At 46.0% G+C, this 25,691-nt stretch overlaps 1 protein-coding gene across 5 annotated transcripts in view; it reads right to left on the bottom strand.

The window, feature by feature from the left end:
- Positions 1-25,691, bottom strand: part of SETD5 (SET domain containing 5) — an 875,459-nt gene that overhangs the window by 88,785 nt on the left and 760,983 nt on the right. For all 5 annotated transcript variants that reach the window (XM_069643234.1, XM_069643237.1, XM_069643236.1 and 2 more), the window contains one exon: positions 13,989-14,468. In XM_069643234.1, the coding sequence (XP_069499335.1) occupies positions 13,989-14,468 (480 nt within the window). The remainder of the gene's footprint in view (positions 1-13,988; positions 14,469-25,691) is intronic.

Raw genomic sequence — 25,691 nt, 5'->3', positions numbered from 1 at the left:
AACCACTGGGACTTTTAAGAAAATTGTCAGAAGATCAACCAATGATGGGGTACAGTTTATTTACAAGAAGATGGTAAAGAAAGAGGCTCCAGGATCCTTAATGATTCGAAGCAAAAATGTGGAAAATATCTCGACTACCTAGACTCCTTAAAATTGTTAATTGGCAATCCAGAGAAATTGAAGGAAAAGGTAAAAATAAATGATTGGATCAATACTGTGGAAGCAAAAATGCAAATTAAACTATTGAGAAATACGGTTCCAAACCATCGGCTAAGAAATATACTTCCCCGATACCTGCAAAAGTTTGAGTAAAATTTAATTGTGACAAACCTCTAAGTATAAGACTGAATATCTATCCAACTAATGAATAGCTCCACAGGACAGGACGACATGGTAAAAACAATGGACAATGTAGGTTCTCAAACCTACAAGGAATCTTGGAAACAGTACAACATCTAATAACGTTCTGTCCAGCAGCAACTGAAGAGAGACCTGTTTCTAGCCAAATACATTGAAAACTGCAAATAGCTTCCAGCAGATGAATGGTGGGCCTTATTCCTAGAGGGAAATAAACATGCAATGGTGTGTGCGGGAATCATTTTTCAGCAAGATGAGAGAAGCAGACTCACTTGAACGCAGCAGTAATATGAACTAACAGAATATGTGATTTCAATCAAAGTGTACAGTGGTAAAGAGAAAAAGTGTGTATTGTAAATACTAATGGCTTGGGAATTATAGTCTTAAACAAAGCCCGAAAGAGGGACACAAGATGAAAATAAGGATGCGTGGGGAGAAATGTGTAACTCTAAATTTTAAATGACAATGTGTAAAAGGTTTGTTAGTAAACTACAAACACAAATTTAAAAAAAAATCTAAAAAACAGTCCTTGCTTTTTGCAGAGTTGATTCCAGCTCTGCCCTTGAACAAGCCTTACAGCTCCTGGCCTAACAGTGATTCCTTTACAACAAACACTCTAAATAACATTGTGCAAGACTTTTGGTCCATCTAAAGACGTGCCTCAGCTCCCTAGACATTATTCAAATCGACTTTGGCTTTCCTGGCTCCATGCAGACTTCGGACCCATTGACTTTGGTTTTAACTGTCCTTCATAGGTGATGCATAAGTTTAACTTTTATTTCTGGGGAAGGTCTAACCTAGACTTCATTGGGAGATTGAAAATTATTCACAGGCTCCGAGAACCGGTTAACCTTTTTCCTTCCCTAACCTTTACCACAACCTCAGTATTGCATCAAGCGTAAACAGTGATGTATCAATGTCCACAATGTCCACAATGTCCTAATAATTGAAGTCGCCTCAGGTTGTAGGAAGTGTGTGTGTGTGTGTGACACATCTCAAAAGGGCATCTACTTGCTTATCTTAAATCTGAGGAAGTGTTGTAAAGTGTATTTTTATTGTTCCTTATTGCCCTTTCTAAAGAAGGCTTATTTAAAATGGACTTAAATTATTTTACTAGAAAACCTTGAGTACAAGTGTTATTTGGATACTTGTAATTGTGAATCTTAGTGTTACATCTCCACAGCTCACATTTACCCCGCTTGATATTAGTCTGGCTGCTCAGTCACTAACAACTCGTGTAGTACAGACCTATACCAATAGGTGCGTTACTTATTACCAAGAGGACAAGGCTGGTGTAGTCTCTGATAGGGTTACTGCATCCAATCTTGCCCAACAGTAAGTGAGCTGCCCTGGCTCCTGTTGAGGGATGGCTGCTTGTATACTGTCTGTATGGTCTGTTTTGGCAGGGGGGGGTTGTGTAAGTGGGGTCGTCTAAGAAATTGGCTAATGAAGACAGACATCTCATGACCCCATCCATTTCTTCTGCAGACCACTGGGATGAACTTGGGACACAGGTGAAGGTGCAACAGGTGGGGTAGGAGGTATGGGTGTTGGCTCAGATGAAGGGTGTTTCTTGTGCCTCATAGCCCCTGAAAAGGTCCTCTCCCCCCCTGGGTCACAATCCTTAACCTAGAGCCCTTCTTTGCTTTGAGGGCTTGTGATTTTTCTACATCCGACCTTTTAACAACGTATATGAGATGTGTTTGATTAGCGGAGACATTTGCGAGCTGTGAGACTACCTCGCAGTGGTCTTGGAGGTGTCTTTCGACTGTTGTGAGACGAGCATGATGGCCCAAAGGACACTGAATTGTCGGACCTCCCCTTTGACGCTGTGTGTGGCCTTTTGGTCAGCGTTTAAGTTTACTTGTGGCCGTGGGTTGTGTGCTTTGTGTGGAAATGTTGGTCTGCCGGTGCCAGTGCCGGGTGTCATCCAAGTAGCAGAGGTGCCGGCCTGCCTGATGGGTTCGGGGTGGCGGCGGCTGGTGCTTGCACGCGGGCATCCTGTGTCACTAAAGACGCTGATGCTGCTGTCACTGGAGGAACCCTCAACATCAGTGGCGGTCTCGACCTGCAGTGCGTGATGGGCCCAACACTTGGTTTTACGGTCCTTCAGAGTTTTGGGCTTGAAGAGCTTGCAAGATCTGCAGTGCACTTTATGGTCCCTGGGGAAGGATTGCACACCCGGTGCAAGTCTTTCCAGGGAAATATTCGGTTGCAAGATGGCCAACATTTAAATGGTGTATTCTCCATTGTGTATGGGGAAGGCATCCTTGCGAATAAAGTGGGCAGAGGGGGAAATATGCATTCTCTTCGGGAAAGCTAAGAAATGAACCACCCTCCACTGTTCCTTCTGTGATGGATGAGGGCAAAGTGACCTTTCAAGGCCGTCTGAAATGCTGGCCGATTGAGTTCAAGCAGTCGTTGACTAAGGTAGTCCCCAAAGCCGTCACCGAAGATCTTGTAGGGGAACAGATAAGAAAGGACAGTAAAAGTAAACTAGATATTATATTTGCCAAGAATGGCGATAGCCAGAAGGAACTCCGCTTTCAGCGACCAACGATGGTGGAAAAAAACAATCCGAGCGTCCAACGCATGAAGCACCATGGGTTCAGTAGACAGGACACTAGGCATGGTATTACTGGCATGACCTGTCGACATCCCTTTTCGAGTTTCGAAAACAACAACTGTAATACACTGCAGCTTCTATTAGATGTCCGAGAAAATATATGTGTAGGGCAAAATACAAACGCAAACCTCTGCAAAGGAAGGCAAGAATTAGTATGCAGCACTACAAGTCCACAGAGATGCAATACTAACTTTAAAAACCCATCCCTAACGTGGGTTTTTAAAATTAGTATTGCATCCTGTGGTCTATTGGTCCTTGTGCCCAAATGTTCACCAAAGTTCCACACAGTTTTGATGGGCTTCTGGGGTCCAATGAAGAGTTCCAAAGGATAGAGGACATGTTATTCTAGCTAATAAAAGTGTCCAACTTTGGGTGCGTTTGCACGAGCAAGCAATGGCAGAGCCAAATGATTACAAAAGTTTCTGAATGTTTACCAAACTTAACTGGCGTTATGGGTTGAGGTTAGTACTATCATAACTCACTCCCTTACTCAGATTCTTCTTAGGACTTGGCAGGTCTACAGAAGAGGGTCAGGGGTTGCTTTTCCCAGCTTCACGTTCGGTCCCAGATGCCTAGAGGTTGCAGATTTAAGCACTTCTCCAGTCAGCGACAAATGCAGGAGAAAGGTCTTCAGGATGGAGAATGCAGAAGAACTTATGCCTCTCAGCACAGCTGTTTTGGATGACTGCCACTAATGCATGGCGACGCAGGGGAACATGAGGAATTCAACCATCTGCACAGTGGGTGTGCACTCGCCAGGGTCTTTTAAAATATTTTTTTTAAGAAATTGAATGATGGTAGATCAACTTGGAAGATAAGCTTGCCACCAGTGGTCCTAAGTGGACCACTGATGGTGTGTGTGGAGGACCCCAGCACCCATTCTTCAGAGATCCTGGTAGAAACCTGAAGAAGCCAAGTATCCTGTCCAGCGGCAAAATGTGTAAGGAGACCATGCAACTGTTGGAAGAGTGCCTTGTGACAAACTTCTGCTGCTGTCCTGCAAGAGCCCTATCTTGTCGGTGATCTTCAGCAGTCTTGCAAAGGAGCTGTGACCCATGTAGTGGAGGAATCATCAATTCTCAACATCAGCTCCTAGTCCTTGGAAGAAGAGCCCTCGGAAGTGCACCTGGATCGGATCACCCAGTAGCTGCCCAGCTCAGGGTTTGGACTACTGTGCTGTAGTCATCGCTGTTCCGCATTGAGTCCCAGAACTTTGGGGATCTATAGCTTGTGCTACAGGACTCATCAATGCTAAATTTCGTGGCTTCAGCATCAAGGGACCCGAGATGAGGTGAAGTCCGTCCACGGCAAGTGTCTGTGACTAATCCCCTTCCGGGGGAACCAGTGGTCCTGGGATGAATATCAGTTTCCAAACCATCAATCGGCCCCACACCTCTAGTATTTCTAGTACACCAGAAGGGATCCAAACAGATTGGAAACACAACTCAATTATAAAACTCCTTGTCCAATTTTGGTAACGTGGACGGAACAGGCTCATCTCTGCAAGGTCGTGGATCATTATTTACAACGCAGCAAAAATACAATTATTACACAATGATAAAAGGGACTGTCTAGTCAAGGTAGTGCAAAAATATCTACTTTATTATCACAACCGACAGTTCTAGCACACTACCAAATACAACCCATCTTATAAAGGAATACAGAGGACAGAGTTTCAAGAAGGAAAGGGTCATCCCTTCCCCTCAGAATACCATCTGTTCTGTGCCTTTGTTTCTTATCCCAAAAAATGATTTTGCTAGCTAAGCCCCTTTTCTGAGCTGCTCGTCATTTTAAAGCCTGTGTAAAATAAGAAATTGCAATTCTGCCGCATGTGTTTTCTTGTGCACTGTTTTCCTCCCAAAATCGATTTCCTCACCCGAGTTCACACTGCTTTGGTGCCCTGCTCTGTAGCCTGTAAGCTTCCTTGTCTTTTAAGTGCAACCACACAGATCTGTCCTAGCTATCCTACTGCAATTATACACCGAGCTACAAGTAAAATCAGAGTATGCCATTTTGCTCCTTTTCAGGGTTTTCATTTTCGTTTCTGGCATCCCATTCTGGGGTGGTGGGCTGAATCTTAAATCTGATTTTTCACTCTTCTTTCTGACTGCTTGCCACTGCTTTCCATCCACAAAGAATTTACTCAGCAGGCGTTTGGGGAAAGTGTTGCAGGGAGAGTGCATAGCCTGTGTGTGAGGGAGAATTCTCATTCTATGGCTAATTTCCCTCACCTAGTGAGTCCTCCAGCAGCTTTGCTGCATTTCTGGAGTTTATTTTTTCCACGTGGCAACAGTGTAAGCCCATTTCCACTCTTACAAGTGTTTTGTCATGTGTATTTCTACTGTTTGTGTGATCTTGGTCTCTGGAGCAGACAACTTCATGAGCCCCACTTTTTGTGTGTGTTAAAACGCACCTTCAGTGCAGAAACACAGGGTTATCTTTGAGACTTCCCCCTGACTCCAGTTTTCTGGGGCTGACTGTCCCCAAAAAACATGTAAAGTTGCCATTAACTTTATGTAGTCATTTAAAACTACAGACCCAGTACACACCATCTTACACGGAGTACTGGAACGGGTTAATTACTATCCCTTTTAGTCTGTGCCTCTCTGAGCTCCGTTTTGTTCTTTTAACATTTAGACTTGGCTGGTGGCAGTGGTATCTACCCTAACTTTTCTACCACGATGACATTATATAAACGTGGTATTGTTCTAGGCTCTCCTATTAGCCTCGAACAAACCCGCTTGACCAAATTCTTTCTTTTGGCACGGGTCGGGTTTATTCGCCATTTCTTTGTTAAAGTCCTTCTGGTGTTTTACTTTGCGCGGCAAACCAGGTTTGCCTTCTTTGTTCACCGTCTTTTGGTGGGCATCTGCAAAGAAGCCCTCCTCTTGGCACCTGGGTGTCTAGGTGGGCTGAATGTGAGGGAGGGGTGTAGTCACCCCCCCACACAGGGTATCCGAGGAAACCCAAGTCGCACTTTGCCATGATTGGCTGAGGTGGCTGTCCGGGCCGGACAATCCCCCTGCTGCGTGATCGACAGCCAGGCTGCGTGAATGGGGGATTTTCACATAAAAGGCAGGACTCTTGGGCTGGAAGTCAGAGTCACCACTGGAACTGCAAGGAACCGAAGAGAAGCGGAGAAGACGACGGCTGCTGCAACTACCAAGTCCCGGTGAAGCCCTGCTGCAGTCCTGAGCTATCTACCCTTCAACGAACAGAGAAGATCCAGTCCGGAGTCGTCTTCCCTTGAGCCTGGTGGGGTCAACCAGCTCATCTTCCACAGCCAGAGGACCCTCTTAGTGGTCGAAATCGCTGCACACTGCTGTAGTGGTCCGGATATCCATCTGAAGAACATCTCCTGTTTTAAAGGAGCGCACCTTTTATTCATCGTTGCTGCTGCTGGCCTCATCCCTGGGTAGTGTAGCGCACTCCAGACGTCGTCCTTGTCCCCACGACTGAAGAGCCAGGAACTGTGAGTCTGCAGGAAACAACCAGGAACAACTGCTGTGGCACCAGCTTTATCAGATAATAAGGTACTATGTCCGACTTCGAAGAACTAGGGTGAACCCCTTTTCTCCTCATCCAAGGCTCGTCCTTGTCTTCCTTTCTTCTTATAACTTTTGCTTCTTCTTTTGACAATATCCAACTGCTCCTGACCTCATTGAATCTTGAACTATCTGACTATGTGATCCACGACAACAGGAACCCTGTTCCACCTAACACTGGCGCAGGCCTATTGACTTATCTTTGGGTTAGAAAGTATTCTCCGATTCTGTCTGCCTTGACAAAAGTATTGTCGATGATTTTTGCCCCCAACTCTTTGGTTAATTCAGGTGCTAAGTGTGTGTTTTAACCCAGTAACAATTCTTTCCTTTGATACGCGTATCTTTAGTAAGACCGAACTGTCATTACTGCCAAAAAGTGATGGCATATGTATTCTCGGTAACGTCTTTTGTTTCACAACACCGGTCCGTCAAATCAGAAGATACTTACCTTGAGTTGCCTTATCCAAAGTGGTTGTGTGTAGTGTATTTTTCGTGTGGTTTTAATTTAATAGAAGTGAAGTGTTTTGCAAACAGATGGTCAAAAATAAATGTACTTTTACTTTTTAACCAAAAACCTTGAGTCAGTGTTTGCTCGAGTCACAGTAACTGTGGTCCTTTGTGTAATCTCTACCCCTGCTCATTTGCTCTTGTGATGTGTCTGGCTGCTCCGCTACTGCTACCACTTTAATAGTGTAGTACAGGCTTGTACCAAAGGTGAACTTGTATTGCCACTTGCAGTCTTAATTGTGTGTATTGGTCCCCAAGGGCACTGCACAGAATTCTGCTAAACAGTGTGCCATCTGTGATTGTGAAGAAAGGTGATTGTTTCCATTTCTATTAAATGTTAAAGGATATTATTAGTGTGCACGATCACCAACGGAGTGGTCCCCTGGAGGCTCTGAAAAAAAGGGAGGCAGGGGTGTGTTAGTTGGAATAAGCTGGAATAGTGCAAGAGAGCAGTGATGTGCTGTTAACATGCTCAGCCCGGTGGGTCCGTTGGTTGTGTTTGGGGTCTTTAACGGTCAGAAGTCGTGTGCTGTTGTGCGAGTCTATGTGTAGTTTGTTTTGTTGTTGCGGTGTAGTGAATTTTGTGCGGATTGTTGTGTTGTAGGCTTGTGTTTGGTTAGAGTTTGAGAGGTGTATGCAGAGGGATGAAATTGTTAGTGGATGGGTTAATTGGCATTGCTGTCAGGAAGTGAGGTGCTGAATTTCTGTATTCTCTCCAGGTGGGGTGTGGGAGCATCTCTGCGTCCGTCATGATTTGGGCCGTCCGATAGTCACAGTCCCTTTAACACATGGTATCCCACTCACATTAATAACCTTACCCAAGTTTGGCCTCGGCCACCTACGTGACATTGGTCTGTATGCGAGGCAGGCGTTTGTGCTTCCCTTCAAATCTGGGCCTGAGAGCATTCCCAATCCAGTAGGTGTGCGGCATTGGCTAGCCAAGGCTAATCCATCCATATGTGGCAGGTGGTTGACATTCATCATTTATCCAGTTTATACAGGCTATCGCTCCCAGCCCCTTTGAAACGTGGCAGATGCCAACGCTTGCAATTGCGTCCAAGGGCAGCGCCTGCCTTCATTCACAACTTCATACAGTCAATGCCCATGCCATTGTCCACAACTTGGTTCAAGAGTGGAAAGTGCCAACATTCCCACAACTCTAGAAAAGAAGGATACCTGATAGCAATTATGGGGCGGGTGAGGTTGCTGGCTGGAGTAGGCTAGGGATGGTGATTTCTGTCTTCATGGGTGTCGCTTGTGTCGTATTCGACTTAGCATCGTCTTTCTTGTTGTAGTAAGAGTTTCTCTGGTGGTTCTGAGTGTTGTCAGTGTCATCCTAAATGTAGTCATCCTTTGCTTTGCGTTTCCCGTTCGGTTGTTTTCGGTTTTTCAGTTTGAATCTGTGGTTTTGAAGAGCCATGTTTTTAGTAATTTTCTGAATTGTACGTGGTCTTTGCCGTTTGGTATTTCTTTTGGGATGTTGTTCCAGGTTTCTGCAGCTAAGTGGGGGGAGGAGGAGCCCCCAAGATTTTTCTTAAGGTATGGTTTTTGTTCCAGGCGGATTTCGTTGCTTGATCCGAGGAGTCTCGTTGGCTTGTAGATTGTCATTTTCTTTTGTAGGATTTCAGCTCCTTTGCCGCTGATTTCCCTGTGTGTTATGCACATCGTTTTGAAGGTGATGCGATGTTTGACTGGGAGCCAGTGCAGTGTTTTTAGGGCTCGAGTGATGTGGTCTCTTCTGGATAGTTTGAGAAGCAGTCTGGCTGCTGTATTTTGAATCTGTTGTAGTTTCTTCAGGAGGTATTCTGGTATCCCGAGATAGAAGCTGTTTGCATAGTCGATTCTTGACATGAGAGCGACGAATTTGAGTGGTTTGTGGGTGAAGGAAAGGAAGGATTCTTCTTGCCGTGTGAAGGAGGAAGATGCATTTCTTGATTGTTGCATTTATTTGTGGTTCTAAGGTTAGGGTGTTGTCCATCAGGACTCACAGAATTTTTACTACCTCAGATGGTGTTGGTGCGGAGATGTCGAGCAGAATCTGGGCTGAGGTTGTGTTGAAGTCAACGTTCATTTTTAGGTCGTCCCAGATGGATAGTAGTGCTGTTTGTTCCTCTTGTGGGTCTAAAACCGACTTGTGCTTGGTCTAGCAGGTAGTGTTTTTATACGTGTTCTTGGGTTCATTTGTATACGTAGGTTTCAAAGAGTTTTGCGGGTAGGGAATGTTTGAAATCGGCCTGTAGTTGGTCGTCTTCTACGTCGCCACTTGTGTTCTTTAATAGCGGTTTGATATATGCCGATTTGAAGGCTCTTGGTACAGTTCCTGTTGTTAGTGAGAGATTTAGTAGGTTTCTGTAATATTCCGATGGCGTTCCTTGACCGAGGATGGATTTGTAGATGTTACGAGTGGGGCGGGGGGGGGGGGGGGGGGGGGGAGGCAGGGATCCATGGGTGGTCCTGCTTTCTTGCTGTGTTTTACCAACAAGACGAATGCCTCTGCTGTTATTTCAGGAACGTTTTTGAGTTTGTGCTGTGCCTCTGTATTAGGTCGGTTGGTTGAATGTTGTTGTTGGTTGGTCTGTTTTGTATGACTTGTTGGATGTCATTGATTTTATTCTTGAAGTGGTCTGCCAGGTTGTTACAAAGTTTCTCTGAAGGGATTGTGGTGTCGCAGTCTCATGGGTTTCTCATTTCTTTAATGATGTTGAACATTTCTTTTTGTGTGTTGGTGGCATTGGTGATTCTGTCAATGCCTTCCCTTCGCCTTTTGCATTTCCTTCTTGTACGTGCGGATGTGTGTCTGGAACTGTATTTTTTTGTCTGAGTTGTATTCTTTCCTCCATTCCAGTTCCATCTTCTTGTTGTCCGTTTTCATGGTGCTTAGTAGTGGGGTGAACCATTTTGCCATTGCTTTTTTTTGATGGGGTGAATGGTTTTTCCGGGGCAATCTTTTCAATTTTATCAGCAATCCATTTGTGTAGTAGCTCCGCTTTCCCCGTCTAGGTCAGCCAGATCGAGTTCTATAGTTGAGGGTTTGGTCATCTCCAGTTCGAATAGGTTGCTTGTTTTGTCGCTTTTCCAGTTTCTTTTTGTGGTGGTTGTGAGTATGGGGGGGTTGGATGGAGACTTGAATTGGTAGTCTGATCACGAATGGGATGATGAGATGGTCGCTCCATAGTATTTGTATCAGTGGTGCCGTGGTGATGAGTTTTTCTTTTGGGGAAGATTGCGTCGAGGGTGTGCCCTGCTGAGTGTTGCCCCTTTGACCACCTGTAATAGTTTCATGGTTGTAAGTTGTCCAATCAGTGAATATTGGAAGTTGGCGTGACTTTCTTGAAACCAGATGTTGAAGTGCCCCAGGATGATTAGATGTTCATGTTTGATGGCTATGTTGGTGATGACTTCTATGAAGTTATCGACGAAGGTTGCATTTTATGTCGTGGTCTGTACACCAGGATGAATGTGATGTTGGTTTTTGGGTTTGCTGATAGGTGTATGACCATGGTTTCACAGTTGATGTTAAGAGGGTTGTCTGTTTTTATTTGCAGGTGTCCTTTGAATGCTATTGCAATTCCTCCTGCTTTTTTATTTTTTTTCTCTTTACTTGAAGGCATTTGAAGTTGGTTGGGAGACAGCTTTGGAGTGTGATTTTGTAGTTGTCCAGCCATGTTTGTGATGAATAGGATGTCAATGCCTTTGTCATCGAGTAGGTCAAAGATCTCTGTTGAGTGTTTTGACAGGGATCTTGCGTTTATTAGATTGCAGAGGAGTTTGGAGGTGTAGTTTGGTTTGGGCTTTATATTTGGGGTTGTCTTCTGATCAGTGTTGAAGTTTCCTTTCTGGTCGATCTCTAGTAGAGGTGTTGGTACAGGCGCGCCTGTCGACAAGTTCTTCTAGCTTCTGTCTTGGGTTTTTGTTTTCATCAGGGTATTCTTCCAAGAATTGTGGGTGACGAGTGGAAGTGCATCTTGTTTTGGTGATGTAAGGTGTTATTGCATCGATTAAGTTTTTGTTGTTTCTAGTGTTGTCCGTCCTTCTGCATGGTTGTGTTTGGTTGTCTTCTGTTGCCAATTCTAGCGTTGGGTTGGTTCGTTCTGGTGACCGGTTGTTTGCGAGGTATGGAGTTAAGTAGAGGGATTGAGGTCTCTTCTCTCAACGTTGGTTCGGTTTTCGTTCCAGTCTGTGGGAGTGTGACAGTTGTGAATCTTTGTTGCTCTTCTGGTGCGTTTGTTCTTTCCTTTCTTTTTCTATCCCTCTGTATAGGTTGTTTGCACAGCATTTTGAGCTTGAGAGTTGTTTTGGTCTTTATTTTGTTTTTGATGCAGAGTTGATTTTTTGCTTTGGTCTGGTTGTCTTGTGGTGTAGTACTGGTGTAGAGAATTGTCCACCACAAGTTTGGGTTCTGTCTGTAGTTGGTGTTGTCAGCTGGTGTTGACGACTAGTTCAGTCGCTGTCTTGAGTGAGGTAGGGGAGGTTAGTGTTATATCATTGGGTGTTATCGGTGGTTGTTCTTAATGTCCGTCTCCCTGGACGAGGTTCACTACGGTGAGCTAGCTATGTGGAGTTAAGAAGGATAGCTACTAACTACAGGATTGTCCTGATGGGCGTAACTAAGAAGCACTGTCATCTTATGAGGCGTAAGCCCCTAATGACAGTATCACTCCACAGTAATCAGCCAGTGATTTCTGTCTCAACTCTACAGTAATGATCTCTAGGTGTGAATTGGTCAGTCACATATGAGCGTCCTGTATAGTGGGACAGAGGTCTACAATCAACAATGCAATTTTAAGTAGGACACCGCTACATTTGAGCGTCCCGTACAGTGGGAGAGAGGCTTATCCCCATCAGATCAAATGGGTGCAGTGCTAAACACAGTTAGGTTTGAGACACAGGTGACCAAAGAATTACAGTACTAAACATGGCTAGATTTGAGAGTCCTGTATAGTGGGGGAGAGGCCTACGCTTAACAGGTCAAATGGGTGTTGTATTAAACACAACAATGTTTGAGATACAAGTGACCAAAAGATTACTATAGTAAACAGAGCTAGATTTTAGACATAGGTGACCAGAAGATTACAATCTTAAACACAGCAACATTTGAGAGTCCTGTATAGTGGGAGAGAGGCCTATGCCTAATAGGTCAAATAGGTGTTGTACTAAACACGGTTTTGTTTAATAGTGTGATGTTGAGGAAGGCAGTAGAGGTGCTCATTATTAAGGTGTTTTAGACAGGTTTGATAATTGTTCTAGGCTTCCAGGGTAGAGTAATTGCTCTACTCCTCACCTAGACCTACCTTACTGGTCCTGGTCGTTGCTGGTTGACGGCTGGCAACTGGCTTCCCCTGCGGACACCTGCAGACACGCTCTGAAGCTGCCTCGGGTGGAGCCGTAATTTGTCTCGGGGTCCTTCGCCACAGGGGGCTACCGGGCAGGGGCTGCCCTGGCCAATCAGGTTCCGGGGGTGAGCAGCAGGGAGAGGGAGGAAGAAGGAATCCGGCAACTGCAAGGGCCTCAGGCAGGGGCACAAAGCAAGGCCCAAATTAGGTAGACCAAGCCCAGTAGGGACGCTGGCCGCCTTCACTCACCTGTACTGCTCTGGATGGGGAAAGTGTATGTATCTTATGTTAGGAGTAGGAAGTAACTATATTGTGGAATTTGTGCATGTATATTGCCACACAGTGGTGGCTGCGGCCCTAATTTTGATTTGCTTGTTTTTCTTTGAATTCTAAAAATTAATTAATATTTCATTGTTACACACCGGCCTGGTTCATAGTCCATTGCGACACGGGGTATTTGTCAAGGTGGGTGAGAGACGGGTTGGGGCCTTCTCAAACCAAGAATCCAGGAATCAAATAAAAATGTTTTTATTGTGCGCCAGTGTCTGTGGAAGTCGTCCCTGGCTGGAGTGTGCCGTATTATAAAACAGCTACAACAGGTTTCATAATGCCCCATATGAGCACATATGCATAACATTGCCAACTCAAACTAACTGAACCGGTCACGATATTACCACTACAAGAATGGTCACACTAGTTTCAACAATGCAATGCCAGTTTTGCCCAGTTTGCCATGCAGATTTCACACTACTCGCATAAACGGGACTCTAGAAAGTACACTGCCACCAGAAAATGTCCCTGACAATCATGTCACTGTAGGTCAGGCCAGCCTCACATTAACCAAAAGACATTGCCCCAAACCTATTAGGCACCAACACCCCCACACATTACCTGTTAACAAGGGATGCAGTACCTGTATGTTATGGCATTTCTTCTAGCTCCCTCAACACATGGTTCCCTGCATATGCACAAAGATAAAGGGTCACTCAAAAAGGGACTTGCTTCACTACCAGGCTGTCCCCCTGCAAGTACCCGCTGGCAAGCTGGTAGAGAGGGGAGTCAGGGGGAGTTAATATCCAGGACCAGTATTGGAGGCCCAAAGAACAGAAAAGGGCTGCCAATATAGTCTTAGCAGTCCTCTGACACCTTGCATTGTGTTGGGCATTTGAGTGCAAAGGAGAAGGCATGTTTGCATTTGAAATGACTATCGGAAATGCATTGCAGTTCACGACAGTCACTGTTCATAGAAAGAGGTCAAGGACAGCACATTTCCGTTTGCATTAGGGGGCAGCCAGAACTTTCCCACAATGAGCCTGCACCAGAGGGAACGTGTGCAGTAGGGGACCGAAGTATGACTAGTTTATCTGTCCACTGCCAACATTGCATAGCTGACTGCTGAAAACTATTTGATCTCCGTGTCGTTGCAATGGTGTATTTCACATTTTGTCATCGCAATGGAATGAAAGCAGAGACACTTCACATGTAAAGTCTTTCACAATGGATCATGTATGATAGACTAAACACCACAGACATGTTCAGTGACCATTTGAGGAACAAACCCAACATAGCCTATACCTCTGGTGCTGGCCAAGAGCTTTTTTCACACAGAAATGTACTTGCCTTTTTCCTTTGTGGTGGGTTTTGAGGAGAAGCTTTAAGTCCATCACACGGCCTTTCGCTACTGGGCGACATGGATTCTTGCGATGCTTCCTTTAGAAAACCTTGCCCAAATCTGCTAAAATATCCCTCAACAGGAGAACCACAATACAATGCTTCAGATTGTGAAGGCTTGGTCTCCCCTCCACGTAAAGGTCCATCCGTTCGCGTTACAGCGTTCAAAGGGGAGTAGGCATACATTAAATTAAATTCTGTCCGGAAAGCCTGATCCGAGCATCTTAAGGGAGTCTGTCCTTCGCCACCCTTCACAAGGAAGCCAGTATCTGAGGGGGTGCTGATGATGAAAGGATGAGAGGTGCTGGGTGACTGAGCAGAAAGTTCAACAATGCCAGTGCAAATCGCTGCTTGACTGTCCGTGCAACCATGCGTACTGGAGTCCAAATAACCAGACTTCGCTATATCTACATCCGTTTGAAGACAAGGCTGCAGAACAGGAGGGTGCAAACGAAGCAGGTCGAGGGATGCGAAGAATCGAGAAGTCGTGAGGATAAGAAGGGGAGGGAGAAAGGGACACATTGTTATATAAAATCTGCATTGCAACACCAGACAGGAACATGCATTTAAACCCACATTTTTGTTGAGCATTAATAGAAAAAGAGCAACTAAATTTTTGGATAATGCATTTACCCACAACCTAGAAAATAGCACTAACCCCTTCCCCACTGCTCAATTAATCCTTGTTACGATAATTAGAACATTGGGAACGCTTGCATCATTTATTATTGTAACTGCTCCATTGCTGGATACAGCCTCTACAACTTGTTTTGGAGACGAGGATCAACTTGCTTGCCTCAACCAAGTCTACGTTTTTTCTGTTTGATGGGTATTCTCGTTAAGTACTGGGGGTGATGTTTAGAATTTTGGAATGGCAAGTTTGGACAGCCAAGAAGAGGCATTATCTATTTTAAAAGGTATGCATTCTGTCAGAAGCAAATCTCATGATTTAAAACGAAAAGGACATTTTGTGGATCGTATTTCATGTTAAAATTAGGTTCCAAGTGATGCCACAGACTAAACCACAACATAGTGCGCTGAACAGGAGGCAGTATTTCATACAGTGCACATCACAAAGTTATGCAACATTAGTTTTGAACACCAGCACTCCATCCTGTCTGCATACACACCGGATATCTTCGTCCATCAAGGTCAAAGGAGGTGGCCAGTGCTAGCACGGAGTTGAAACCGCATGCATCTGAGGTGGCAGGTGTGGTTAATCAATGTGCATAACTTGGAAATTGAGCACAAGGTACTTGCCATAAGTGATCACTTGTACTCCTAAATATAGACACTCTTACTTCAGCCTAAGTGGGTTGCTTCAGTAGTAAAGGGGATTCAGGCACTTTGGCACACCACAATGAACCAAGCAGAAAATACCTACACATCTCCAGATTCTGCTCTCTCTCATTTCATATATCATTCACACACACAAACACTAGAGTGGGTATTGCAAGTGGGTAGCCTGCCTCAAAGAAATGCAGTGGCTTTAGAATAAAGCACACTATGATGAAAAACGGATGCTTGTTCGTTTGGCCTCAGAACCTTCCCGAACAGGGAAACTGACAAGCATTTTAGAAAAATAACTGATGTAGAAAAAAATATTCTTGAGCATGTATGAAGTGGAGATCTGCATTAGGAAAGTTATTTCATGCATACCATTAACTAAACGAGCATTCGCAATGCCAACAGTTTGGGCTTTTGTGTAGGCATGGGAGAGGAACTTGCCAGGTAATGCTGTAGTGGTATTAACTGTCTTGATAGTAGCAGCTGAAAAATGGTCAGAGTTCCTGGGCATCTAATAGCAGTGCCTGCCAAATACTTGTACACAAGAAAACGATTGACTTTGTCAATGCTGGTTTTAACAAGACATGCACACAGTTGCTGTGATTGGAGTCTGGGGCCATTATGCATCATCGGGCCCCTGACTTCCCACAGCCAATCGGCCCAGCTCCTGTCTACCCTTTGCACTGGCACACCCTCCGCCCTTGCACCTAATGCGGCTCCAGGTCGTGTGGCACTCAACAAGGCTAGCACTTAATCTGTGGCTCACCAATGAGCTCCGACTCCCCAGCACGGACCCCACCCCTCTGCCGGCCTTCCTTGCTGCTCGTGAATACTCAAGGAATAGAAGGTTCGTCCTCTCCTTTAAACCTCCCACTGCTCGTAAATAGTGTGTTTCGTGAAGTGTTTCACTCCCTTGTTCCCTCCCTTTGCCCTGTGGACGTTTTGAAACAGTAATTTACTTGCCGTATAAGCGCCTAACAAGCACAAAAATAAATGATGCTTGTAATTTGAGGCGCTGAAAGCAGTCTTGGTGAAAACATTGTTATTACAACAGTAGCACGTGTATAACTCCAATTAAGTCATCAGCCCTCAGAAGACTGCTTTGATAAATCATTGACAGGCCGAACAAGAGTAAAGTTTGATGGCAACAGTTGATAAACGTAGCCCAAAAAGATCACAGGAGGATGAGTTTTTACTTGGAGGTGGTGGATATGGGTGGGTATGGCTATATCGATGAGCATGGCCATGGCAGTCAAAGGGTGGGCAAATAACCAAACACCTACAGCTTTGTGACCCTCATGCTAATTCTCATGTGTACTCTAATGCAATAGTTTGGGGCGTATAGGTGGCGCCACCCAATAGCCGAAACTAAACAATGTGAAAACAGAGGTTGTTAAAAAGGTACCCCGACACTTGTCCGGCTTCAAAAAAGCTAATGTTGTACTCCGCCCTATTCACTAGATGGCGTATTAAGCAAGTATGTAAATCTAAGCATATTCACACACTCCAGAATTCAAATTACAAGAAAATCCAGCAAGTGCCTTTTTGCCAGAGCGAATTTGTCCAATTAAAGCACAAACACCTGGGTTGGAGGATCCTCAAGAATGGATCTTGGAAATGAAAACAGGAACATATTTCTGATAGAGGATTTCTGGAAGTATGGATTACTATTAAAATCACTGACAATCTATCAAAAGGCTGCTAAAAAGGATTGCGGGTCACTTATTCTTTACATTCCTCATAGTAGCATCTGTGCAGACAAGATAAATTTTTAATGTTATTGACCGACATGAAAAACTATTGTGCCACACAAAATAAAAAATGCATACCCCTCTAGTATGACTTCACGAAGTTAAGTGATGGAGTCTTTACAATTGGGCTGGAAAAAAACCACGAATAGCGTGAAAATTCCAACAGTTAAAGTGCAAATGCTAAAAAAAACATTTAAAAAGCAAAATGTATCGTAGGTTCAGGACAGATATTTGAACCATTGAATAACCAATTCAGGAGATCTTGGAATCTATGTCTGTTGCACGCCCAGACATTCCCTGGCACATTTGATTTCACTGAAAACTGTGGCTGGAACTGATTTTTAAAGAAACCAGAGGGAAAAGCTAAATGAACAGACTACAGCATTTCATTAGAAAGGAATACTTTTCTGAATATGGCGCCTCGCCGCTTACTCCATGAAGGGAATAGGCTATGGCCAGGAACTAGCAAGCCGAGACGAACATTTTCACCTACCGACATAACGCTAAATTGTTGGTCAGCTGAGCTACATATTACTGAGGTGGTTGAAAATGCATTTGGAATCGCTGACCAATAATTGAAGATTCCTGTCCAATTACATGTAAGCCCATCCCAACCTAAAGAAAACTGTACACGTTGCTAGCCGTTATAAGCAAGTGCAGTTCTAGTGCCATTCCAAAAAAAAAAAAAGTACTTAAGCCTCTCAACACTGATGTTATTATCAGAATAAGATCCAATGATGCACCATTTGCGAGCCTCTGGTATGCAGAAAGAATTATATGGGATAAAAACAAAGAAACCAACCTACCCCAACCCTCAATGCGCAGTCTCTAAAGAACCAGAACCAGCGTGACTTTACTCTTAAACTGCAACTTCTCCGCTGATTTGAACATTGCAATGTCATGCCCTTAAAAAAAAAAAAAAGTCCTTTCTGCCCACCAACTTTCAGACTATGAACTTCTTGCCATCAAGCAGGTTCGGAGCCAGCGTGGCTTTCATCAGGGCATCTATCCCTCCCACAGGACAGTATCAACCATGGCGTACGAGAGCATCTCTCAGCAACTTGCTGTATCAACTATCCTAATCTGCGAGTGAAATTTGACATAGCCCATGCAATTCTCTAGGCGCTCCTTCTGTTTGGGCTTGACCTATGTGGCTGCACCCTAGCCTGACGTGACCCCTCCTTTTCAATAAACTTCAGCAAGTAAAAAAGGGTTCCTTTCCATCATTTCTAAAAACTTATCTGGCAAGTGAGGTTCTGTTTAACCCCACTTGCAACTGCCTGGTCGAGTACTTGGAACGGCCACTATGGCTATACATACAGTGGTGCTGGAAGCACCAACAGTAGTGGCACTCCTCGTAGGATACCTGTGCGTTTCCTCCATCCCAGGCCCTCCCCCCGGCACAATTTTCACTCTCCACAGGCTGTAGCATATTTTTGCCGTAAGAGTGCCTTTTGGATACTGCAATTGACCAGCATGGCTACTACTGTTAAAGATATGTATTTGCCAACCACTGCCTTTGTCCTTACTGATCAATTGGTCATACGTATATGGCTCTTCTGTATTGCATCTGGTCTTTCGAGGACTGAAATTGGACATCGGCATGTCTGTAACACTATCCCTAACGTGACGTGTAGTGTACCCAAAATTTCTCCAGCGCCGAGATCCCGCCAATTGTATTTTTTCTGCCCTGAGGGAGTCCAAGGCTATTGCGAGTACACATGAAGAGAGAAAGTAGAATGTTCCTTCCACCCTGAGCGGGGAGGCAAGAACGGCGCATGTGAATCTAAGCAGGTACAATCAGAAATTCTATTACGGTGAGTAATGCATGTCTTCTGATGCTTGTTAATCTGCTTAGAATCACATGCTGTGCATAGACTAGCAAGCAGTACCCGGAGTTGGCGGTGGGTTGTGAGAAGGAACAGTAGAGAAAAGATGTTTTAATACTGCTTGTCCCACCCGAGTCAGATCTAGAATTAGTGTCTAGGCAATAGTGTTTTGTAAAGGTGTGTACAGAAATCCAGGTTGCCGCTTTGCAAATTGACTCAAGGGGAACATTTGCAACGAATGCCATGGAAGACCCAGTGCCCAGAGTAAGGTGCTCTAGGCTTGAAGGGCAGTTGTCGCTTAGCAAGAGTGTAACAGTGTGATGCATTTGACAATCCATCTTGAGATAGCCGATTTAGAGAAAGGATCCCCTTCTCTACCAGCTGCCACAGAAACGAAAAATTGGTTTGTTTTCCTCAGTGGTTTCGTTTCTTTCCAGGTAGAACGGGACTGTCCGGTGCACATCTAGTGTGTGTAGGCTTCTTTCGGCTATGCTAGTGGGATTCTGGAAAAAGGTGGTTAGTTCGATACATTGGTTCACAAGATGAATTTAGGCGCAAATCTGGGATGAGTGCTCAGAACTACCTTATCTGTATACTGTAACAAAAGGGTATAGAACAGAAAGGGCCCGTAGTTTGTTAACCCTTCTAATAGAAGTGATAGCCACTAGGAAGGCCGTCTTGTAAGTAAGGTCTTTAAGACTTGCTTTATGCATTGGCTCAAAGGGAGATCCCATGAGTCTGGTTAAAACCACATTTAGATCCCATCCAGGAGCTGGGTAAGAAATGGGGTGATGAATCCTCTTAACCCCTTCCATAAAAGCTTTAATCACCAGTATTTTCCACCACAACACTTTCTGTTGTGACGTGGTGTAGGCTGAGCGAGCAGCAAGATGAACCTTTAGGGAATTGAAGACCAGTCCTGTGTCCAACAAATGGGTTAGGTACAGCACAATGTGTGTGGGTGAGCAATCGATGGGACTGATGCCCTTGGTATCACACCAGATGACAAACCGTTTCCATTTGCTGGAATAGCAATAGCGGGTGTTAGGTTGCCTAGCTTCCATGAGAATGTCCCTGCATCTGAGAGAGCCGACGGTGGCCAAACTCTATGGCCTCAGGAGCCAGGATGCCAAGTTCTGAGCTTGTGGGCATGGGTGTAGGGTCTCCCCCTTGTCCTGAGACAACATGTTGTACGGGCAGGGTAGTTTTACTGGTGGGAAGAGGGACATAATTCGATGAGCGAACCAGGGTTGATGGGCCAACATGGGGGCTACCAATATCATGGTAACTGGTTCCTGGTGCATCTTGAGCACTATCTTGTTGCGTAGAGAAAAGCGTAAACAAATTTCCCTGACCATGTTATCCAGAGTCTGTTCGCCTTGGAGCGGTTCTGGGGGTAACTGGAGGCGTAGTCTTGCATTGGGCATTCGCCTGAGTTGCGAACAGGTCAATCTCTGGGAAGGCCTATTCTGCGAAGACGTTGGACACTAGGTCTTCGTGAAGATGCCATTCGTATTCTATGGGCAGTGGGAAATCACTGCTGAGCATGTCTGCCAGAAGATCGAGTTCCCCTGGAACATGTTGGGACAACAGAAACATCTTGTGTTTGAGAGCCCACATCCAAATGTTCTGGGACAGCTCGGATAGCCCTGGAGCGTGTGGGCCCCCTGGTTGGTTCAGGTAATACATGGCTGTGGTGCTGTCTGTCAGAACCAGCACTGTCTTACCTTGTAGTTGCATCTAAAAGGCTTTCAGTGCTTTGAACACCGCTAATAGCTCTAGCAGATTTATATGGTTGGATGCTACTCATCGGGACCACACCATTTGCTGTCTGCTGAAGCAGGTGAGCTCCCCACCCCATGAGAGATGCGTCTGTCGTGAGAGTGGCTTCCACTGCGGGGTGGTGAAGAATTTTCCCCTTTAAGAGGTTTACCCTCGACTACCACTGCAGAGAGAGAACGAGGGCTGGCGAGACAACTACCAGATCTTCCCATTGTCCGCTGGCCTGACACCACTGGCTGTTGAGCCACTCTTGCATGGGACGCATGCGCAGCCGCGCGTGGGGAACCAAGTATATGCATGACGCCATCATACCTAGCAAGCGCATGGCCTTGCGTACCGTCACCTCCCGACTGGTTACATATTGAGGGATCTGAAAAAGTATGTTCTGAACCTTCTCGTTGGAGGGGACGACGAGGCCGTCCTTCGTCTGGATTAGAGCCCCCAGAAATGGTTTTCCTTTACTGGGGACTAGACTGCATTTTTTCTCGTCGATAGGGAATCCTAGACTGAACAGAAGGTCTACGGTCTTCTGAGTGTTCAAAAAGCATGTGCCGTACTAGCCCCATGTTATGAGCCAGTCATCGAGGTAAGGGTAAACCGGGACGGATAGTCGGCGCAGATGTACTGCCACTACTGCCAGGACTTTCGTAAACACCCTTAGCGCCAAGGCGATGCCGAAGGGGAGCACCTTGAATTGGTAACGCCTGTCCTCTATCATGAACCTTAGGTATTTCTTATGCGCTGCCAACATTGAAATATGAAAGTATGCATTTTTCATTTCCAATGTTGCCAGGTGTTCACCCCTTTTTAACAGTGGGATCACCTCCTGTAGCATTACCATACAAATCTTTTGAGGTTTTTTAAATTTGTTCACTGGGTGCAGGTCTAGAACAGGACGCATGGTGAGGTCCTTTTTGGGTACAAGGAACTACATTGAATTAACACCCTTGTTTACCTGAATAGGGACGGCTTCTATGGCGTCCTTTCCCAGCAGCGCTTCCACCTCTTGATTCAGGATCTGCAGATCATCCGGCGAGAGGCGTCATGAGTCTGGAGGTCTGAGCTGTGGTGGTTGGGTGAATTCCATGCAGTACCCATGGGCGACTGTCTTTATAACCCACTGGTCTGAAGTGATCTCCTCCCATGCCGTGAGGAAAGATGTTAAACGACCCCCGACCGGGGTGACAAGGGAGGGGACCTGGATCTGTTGGTCATTTCTGACCAGAGGCTGCGGCTCCTCTGGGATTGGGGCCTCTGCCACGTTGTTTACCCCTAGGTGGGTAGTTGGCGGGGCTTCCTGATGTTTGTCCAGAGTTCTAGTTTCCCCGTGTTTTAGTAGTTCTGACCTGCACGGGACTGCCCTCGAAAGGACCGACGAAAACCACCTCCCTTTGGGGGGGAAGGTTTTAGTTATTTGTTGCAAGGACTTCACAGTCTCGTGCTCTTTCTTGGTCATCTCCAGGGCATCGTCGACCACTTTCCCGAAGAGATTGGTCTCTTCTATGGGTTTAAGAGCGGCATGTGTTTCAGGCTTGAACCCCGAATTGCGAAGCCAAGCGTGTCACTTGAGTAGAGTTCCAGGGGACAGCCTGCTGTTTCAGCCGTGTCCAGAGTGTTTTTATATTCTGATTAATGAGCCTGCCCTCGACCACGATGGTGAGAAGCCTGGACCTAGCGAGTCCATTGTGCGTCTGCATAACTGGCAAGCAGCGTGGTGTTATTCGCCATGCGTCTGGTGTATGCAGCTGCCGAAGTAACCTGCTTACCTAGGGTGTACAACCTTTTGGATTCCTTATCCGGTGGTGTCTCCCCCGTAGCAAGGGGTACCCCAGCCCGTTTCCAGGTGGTAGTGACTATCAAGGAGTCAGGGGTGGCGTGGCCTTTAATATATTGAGGAGCTGGCCAAAATAGTTTTTCTACTCTTGGGTTCACTGCCCGGGTCCGAGCTGGCGTGACGAGGGAGGGGGACAATCTTCTTTTAACAGAGTTTAGTAGGGTAATGGCTTGGCTTGAGGGGGTTTCTCCTTGAGAATGTCCTCCACAAAGTCTTGTTCGGGGACGGCCTCCTGAGTAGTGATCTGAAAGTGTTGTGCTGCCTTCCTTAAGATGGCATTGAAGGCCATTTGATAGTCTACAGGCAAGGCCTGGCGAGCCGGGGTGGTTGGAGGAGAATCCAGGCATAGAACATCAGTGTCCTGATCTTGCGCGAGGAGCGTCCATGGCTCCGTTTCCACTTGCTGGGTTTCCCCCAGTTGTCCATGGCATCAGCCTGGTCCTCGGGGTAGTCTTGCAGGAAGGAAGGGTCTTCTTTGCTGTAGATGTCCTGGTAAGTGTCCATCTGGACCACATCTTCATGGTGGACAGAAGCAAAGGGCTGAGAGTCAAGATTTTCCTGGAAACGTGAAACTGATCTCAAAAGAGGATCTTCACGAGATCTTAGGGGGAAGGATGCTCAAAAAGCGAGACAATCCTTTCAAGACGGTCCATGCATCCTTCAAACTTCTCCCTTGTCCAGAATGGCCCAAAGGTGGAAAAACAGTCTTCTGCTCTTTGGCATCGAAATTTGTCTCCAAGGGTATTGGACAGAGACTGTCCTCGTAGGTTTCGCGAGTATCGGGGCACCATGGCGTCTTTAGACTTGTCCGTGGCACACACCATGTGTTTCAACAGTGTCTTAGGAACCAGCCCAACCGCCGAAGTAATTCTCGCAATAATTTCCTCAATCTGCCGATTCGGCGTGAGTTAACGGGTCAGAAGGCCTAATAGTAGATTTACCGCCTACCGCGGCGTTAGAGGGCCTAGCGGTAGATTTTGCACCTGGGGAAAGGCTAGGAGGCCTAGTAGTAGGTTTTGGGCCTAACGGGCCCTTAGGGGCCGCCGGAGGGTCGAATGACCACTCTTCGGCACGTAAACACGATTTAGAGATAGCGCCCTTATTTTTGGAGTGCCCAGTCGCAAGACACTGCTGCGGATGCGGGGAAGGCTGCTGATCTACCCGATCAGAGGAAACCGCTCAAATTTTCGACAGCCCTGTTGGCGCTTTCACCTTTTTCGAATGAACCGACGAAATCGGTGGTGGGGTTGTGTGCTTAGTGTTTTGTGGTTTCTGTACACCCCTGTCGCCATGTGTTGTCCCTGAAGTGAGACTTGCACCATGCCTCGAGGGGTCGGGATGGGTGTGGCGGACCTAGAAGTGTCCGCCTCAAGGTCTACTACATCCGATATGGATGTTTGGTGATCGAAGGTCCCCCCTGTCACTTTTGGCGGGTGTGGCAGTTGCGGGGGGGGGGCAGAGAGAGGGTTCAGCCCGCGACATACCGTACGTGGCCCATCGCTTTACATGTCGCTCCTTAAGGGTCTTAGGCCGAAGGCGCTTACAAGCTGCACACCGCTTCTCGTCATGATCCAAGGTGAGATGAGAATTACACGTTCTGTGCTCTTTCCACGGGTACCTGACCCTACACTTAGGGCAGAACCTAAATGGTGTCCTTTCCATAGCGAAAGGTTTAAACAAAGATGACCAGACCTAGAGGGCAAAGAGGGGGAAAGAGGAAAGACATTAACGAAAGATGAGGCCACCCCGACCCCGCTCTCCCTACTGTGTAGGCCGACCAGAGGGCCCGGCCATGTGGATGACTCCACCGCCGGAAACTTCACGTAGTCTGTCTAGCTTGAATCGCTGTCGAAGTCACTTAAGTGGAAATAATCGACAAAGTCTCTTATGAAGAGAGCTATAGGGCGACCAGTATCTGGGCAGAAAAAAACCAGTCTGAGGGACCTCGGCCCATGAGCGATTTTGGATAACTACATGTCACGTTAGGGATAGTGTTACAGACACGCCTATGCCGACATCCCCTTTCGGTCCCCAAAAACACAAGATGCAATACTACGCAGTAACCACTGCATGTCGGACCATATGCACAGCATGTGATTCTAAGCAGATTAACAAGCATTAGAACTTCAATTCCGGTAGCTGTAAAAGCACACAAATGTCCCTCTTCCTGGTTATTCGGTTTCCTGCAGCACTCTGAGGAAAATACAACCCGCTCCGAGAATGGTATCCAGGTGGCTTAGCGTCGAGTTGATTGGTCCCACCAACTCAAAGGGAGATGTCGTCCTTGAAGGGCTTCTATGTCAAGATGAACTTGGCGATTCGGATCTGCAGCAGGGCTTCACCGGGCAAACCAACGGTCCAGGAGTTGCAGCAGCCGTCCTCTTCAAGCTTGTCTTCAGTTCTTTCGTTCCAGTGGTCGACTGCCTTCCAAGCCAAGAGACTCGCCTTTAATTCAGTTCTCTCCCATTCATTCCAGCCTAGCTGCCACTCAGCCAATCACGCCAGAGGGCATTTGGGTCTCCTAAGACACTAATCACAGGGAGTTTCGGGCACCTCCCTCACTTCCTGCCCACCCCAGACACTCTAGCGCCAAAGGCGGTCTTCAGTCCTGAAGCCCGCCAAAGGAACATAGGGACCAAACCTGGTTTGGCGTGCAGAGAAACTCTAGAAGGACCTTTCCAAAAAGAAATGGTGAAAAAAAGATCAGGACCTGTTCAAACAAAGGGGGCTCGGACGTAATCTTGAAAAACATGGCTCCCGCGATTTAACGCAACCAGTGTTTGCGGTCAGGAAAAATCATGGTAGTTCGTTGTAAAACCACTGCCAGCAGCCATTTCGAGAGGAAAGGGTAGCATTTGACTGCTACATGAGTTTCTAGACACAGGGGATACTAAGTAACCTCTCCAGCACTCTATTGTAAGATTGGGTGTGCTGGGTCTAGGAATTTAAAAAGACTAGTAATGTCAATTTCACTTTATTTTCTCTGGGAAACAGTTAATCCCAGAGAAGGTATTTAAACCTTGACAGCCTAAAAAGGCTTTCCTGTGTCACTGCACTGAGGGTGCTGTGTAACACAAATGAAAAGATACCTATTAAGTTGTTTAGGCTCCATAATCAAATGAAACGAGTAAAACACACTTCAAAATATATGAGAGAGTGAGAGAAAAAG

This window comes from Ambystoma mexicanum, chromosome 2p (genome assembly GCF_040938575.1).
Source record: "Ambystoma mexicanum isolate Mex_15411 chromosome 2p, UKY_AmexF1_1, whole genome shotgun sequence".
NCBI lineage: Eukaryota > Metazoa > Chordata > Amphibia > Caudata > Ambystomatidae > Ambystoma > Ambystoma mexicanum.
This window is presented reverse-complemented; position numbering and strand designations above follow the sequence as displayed.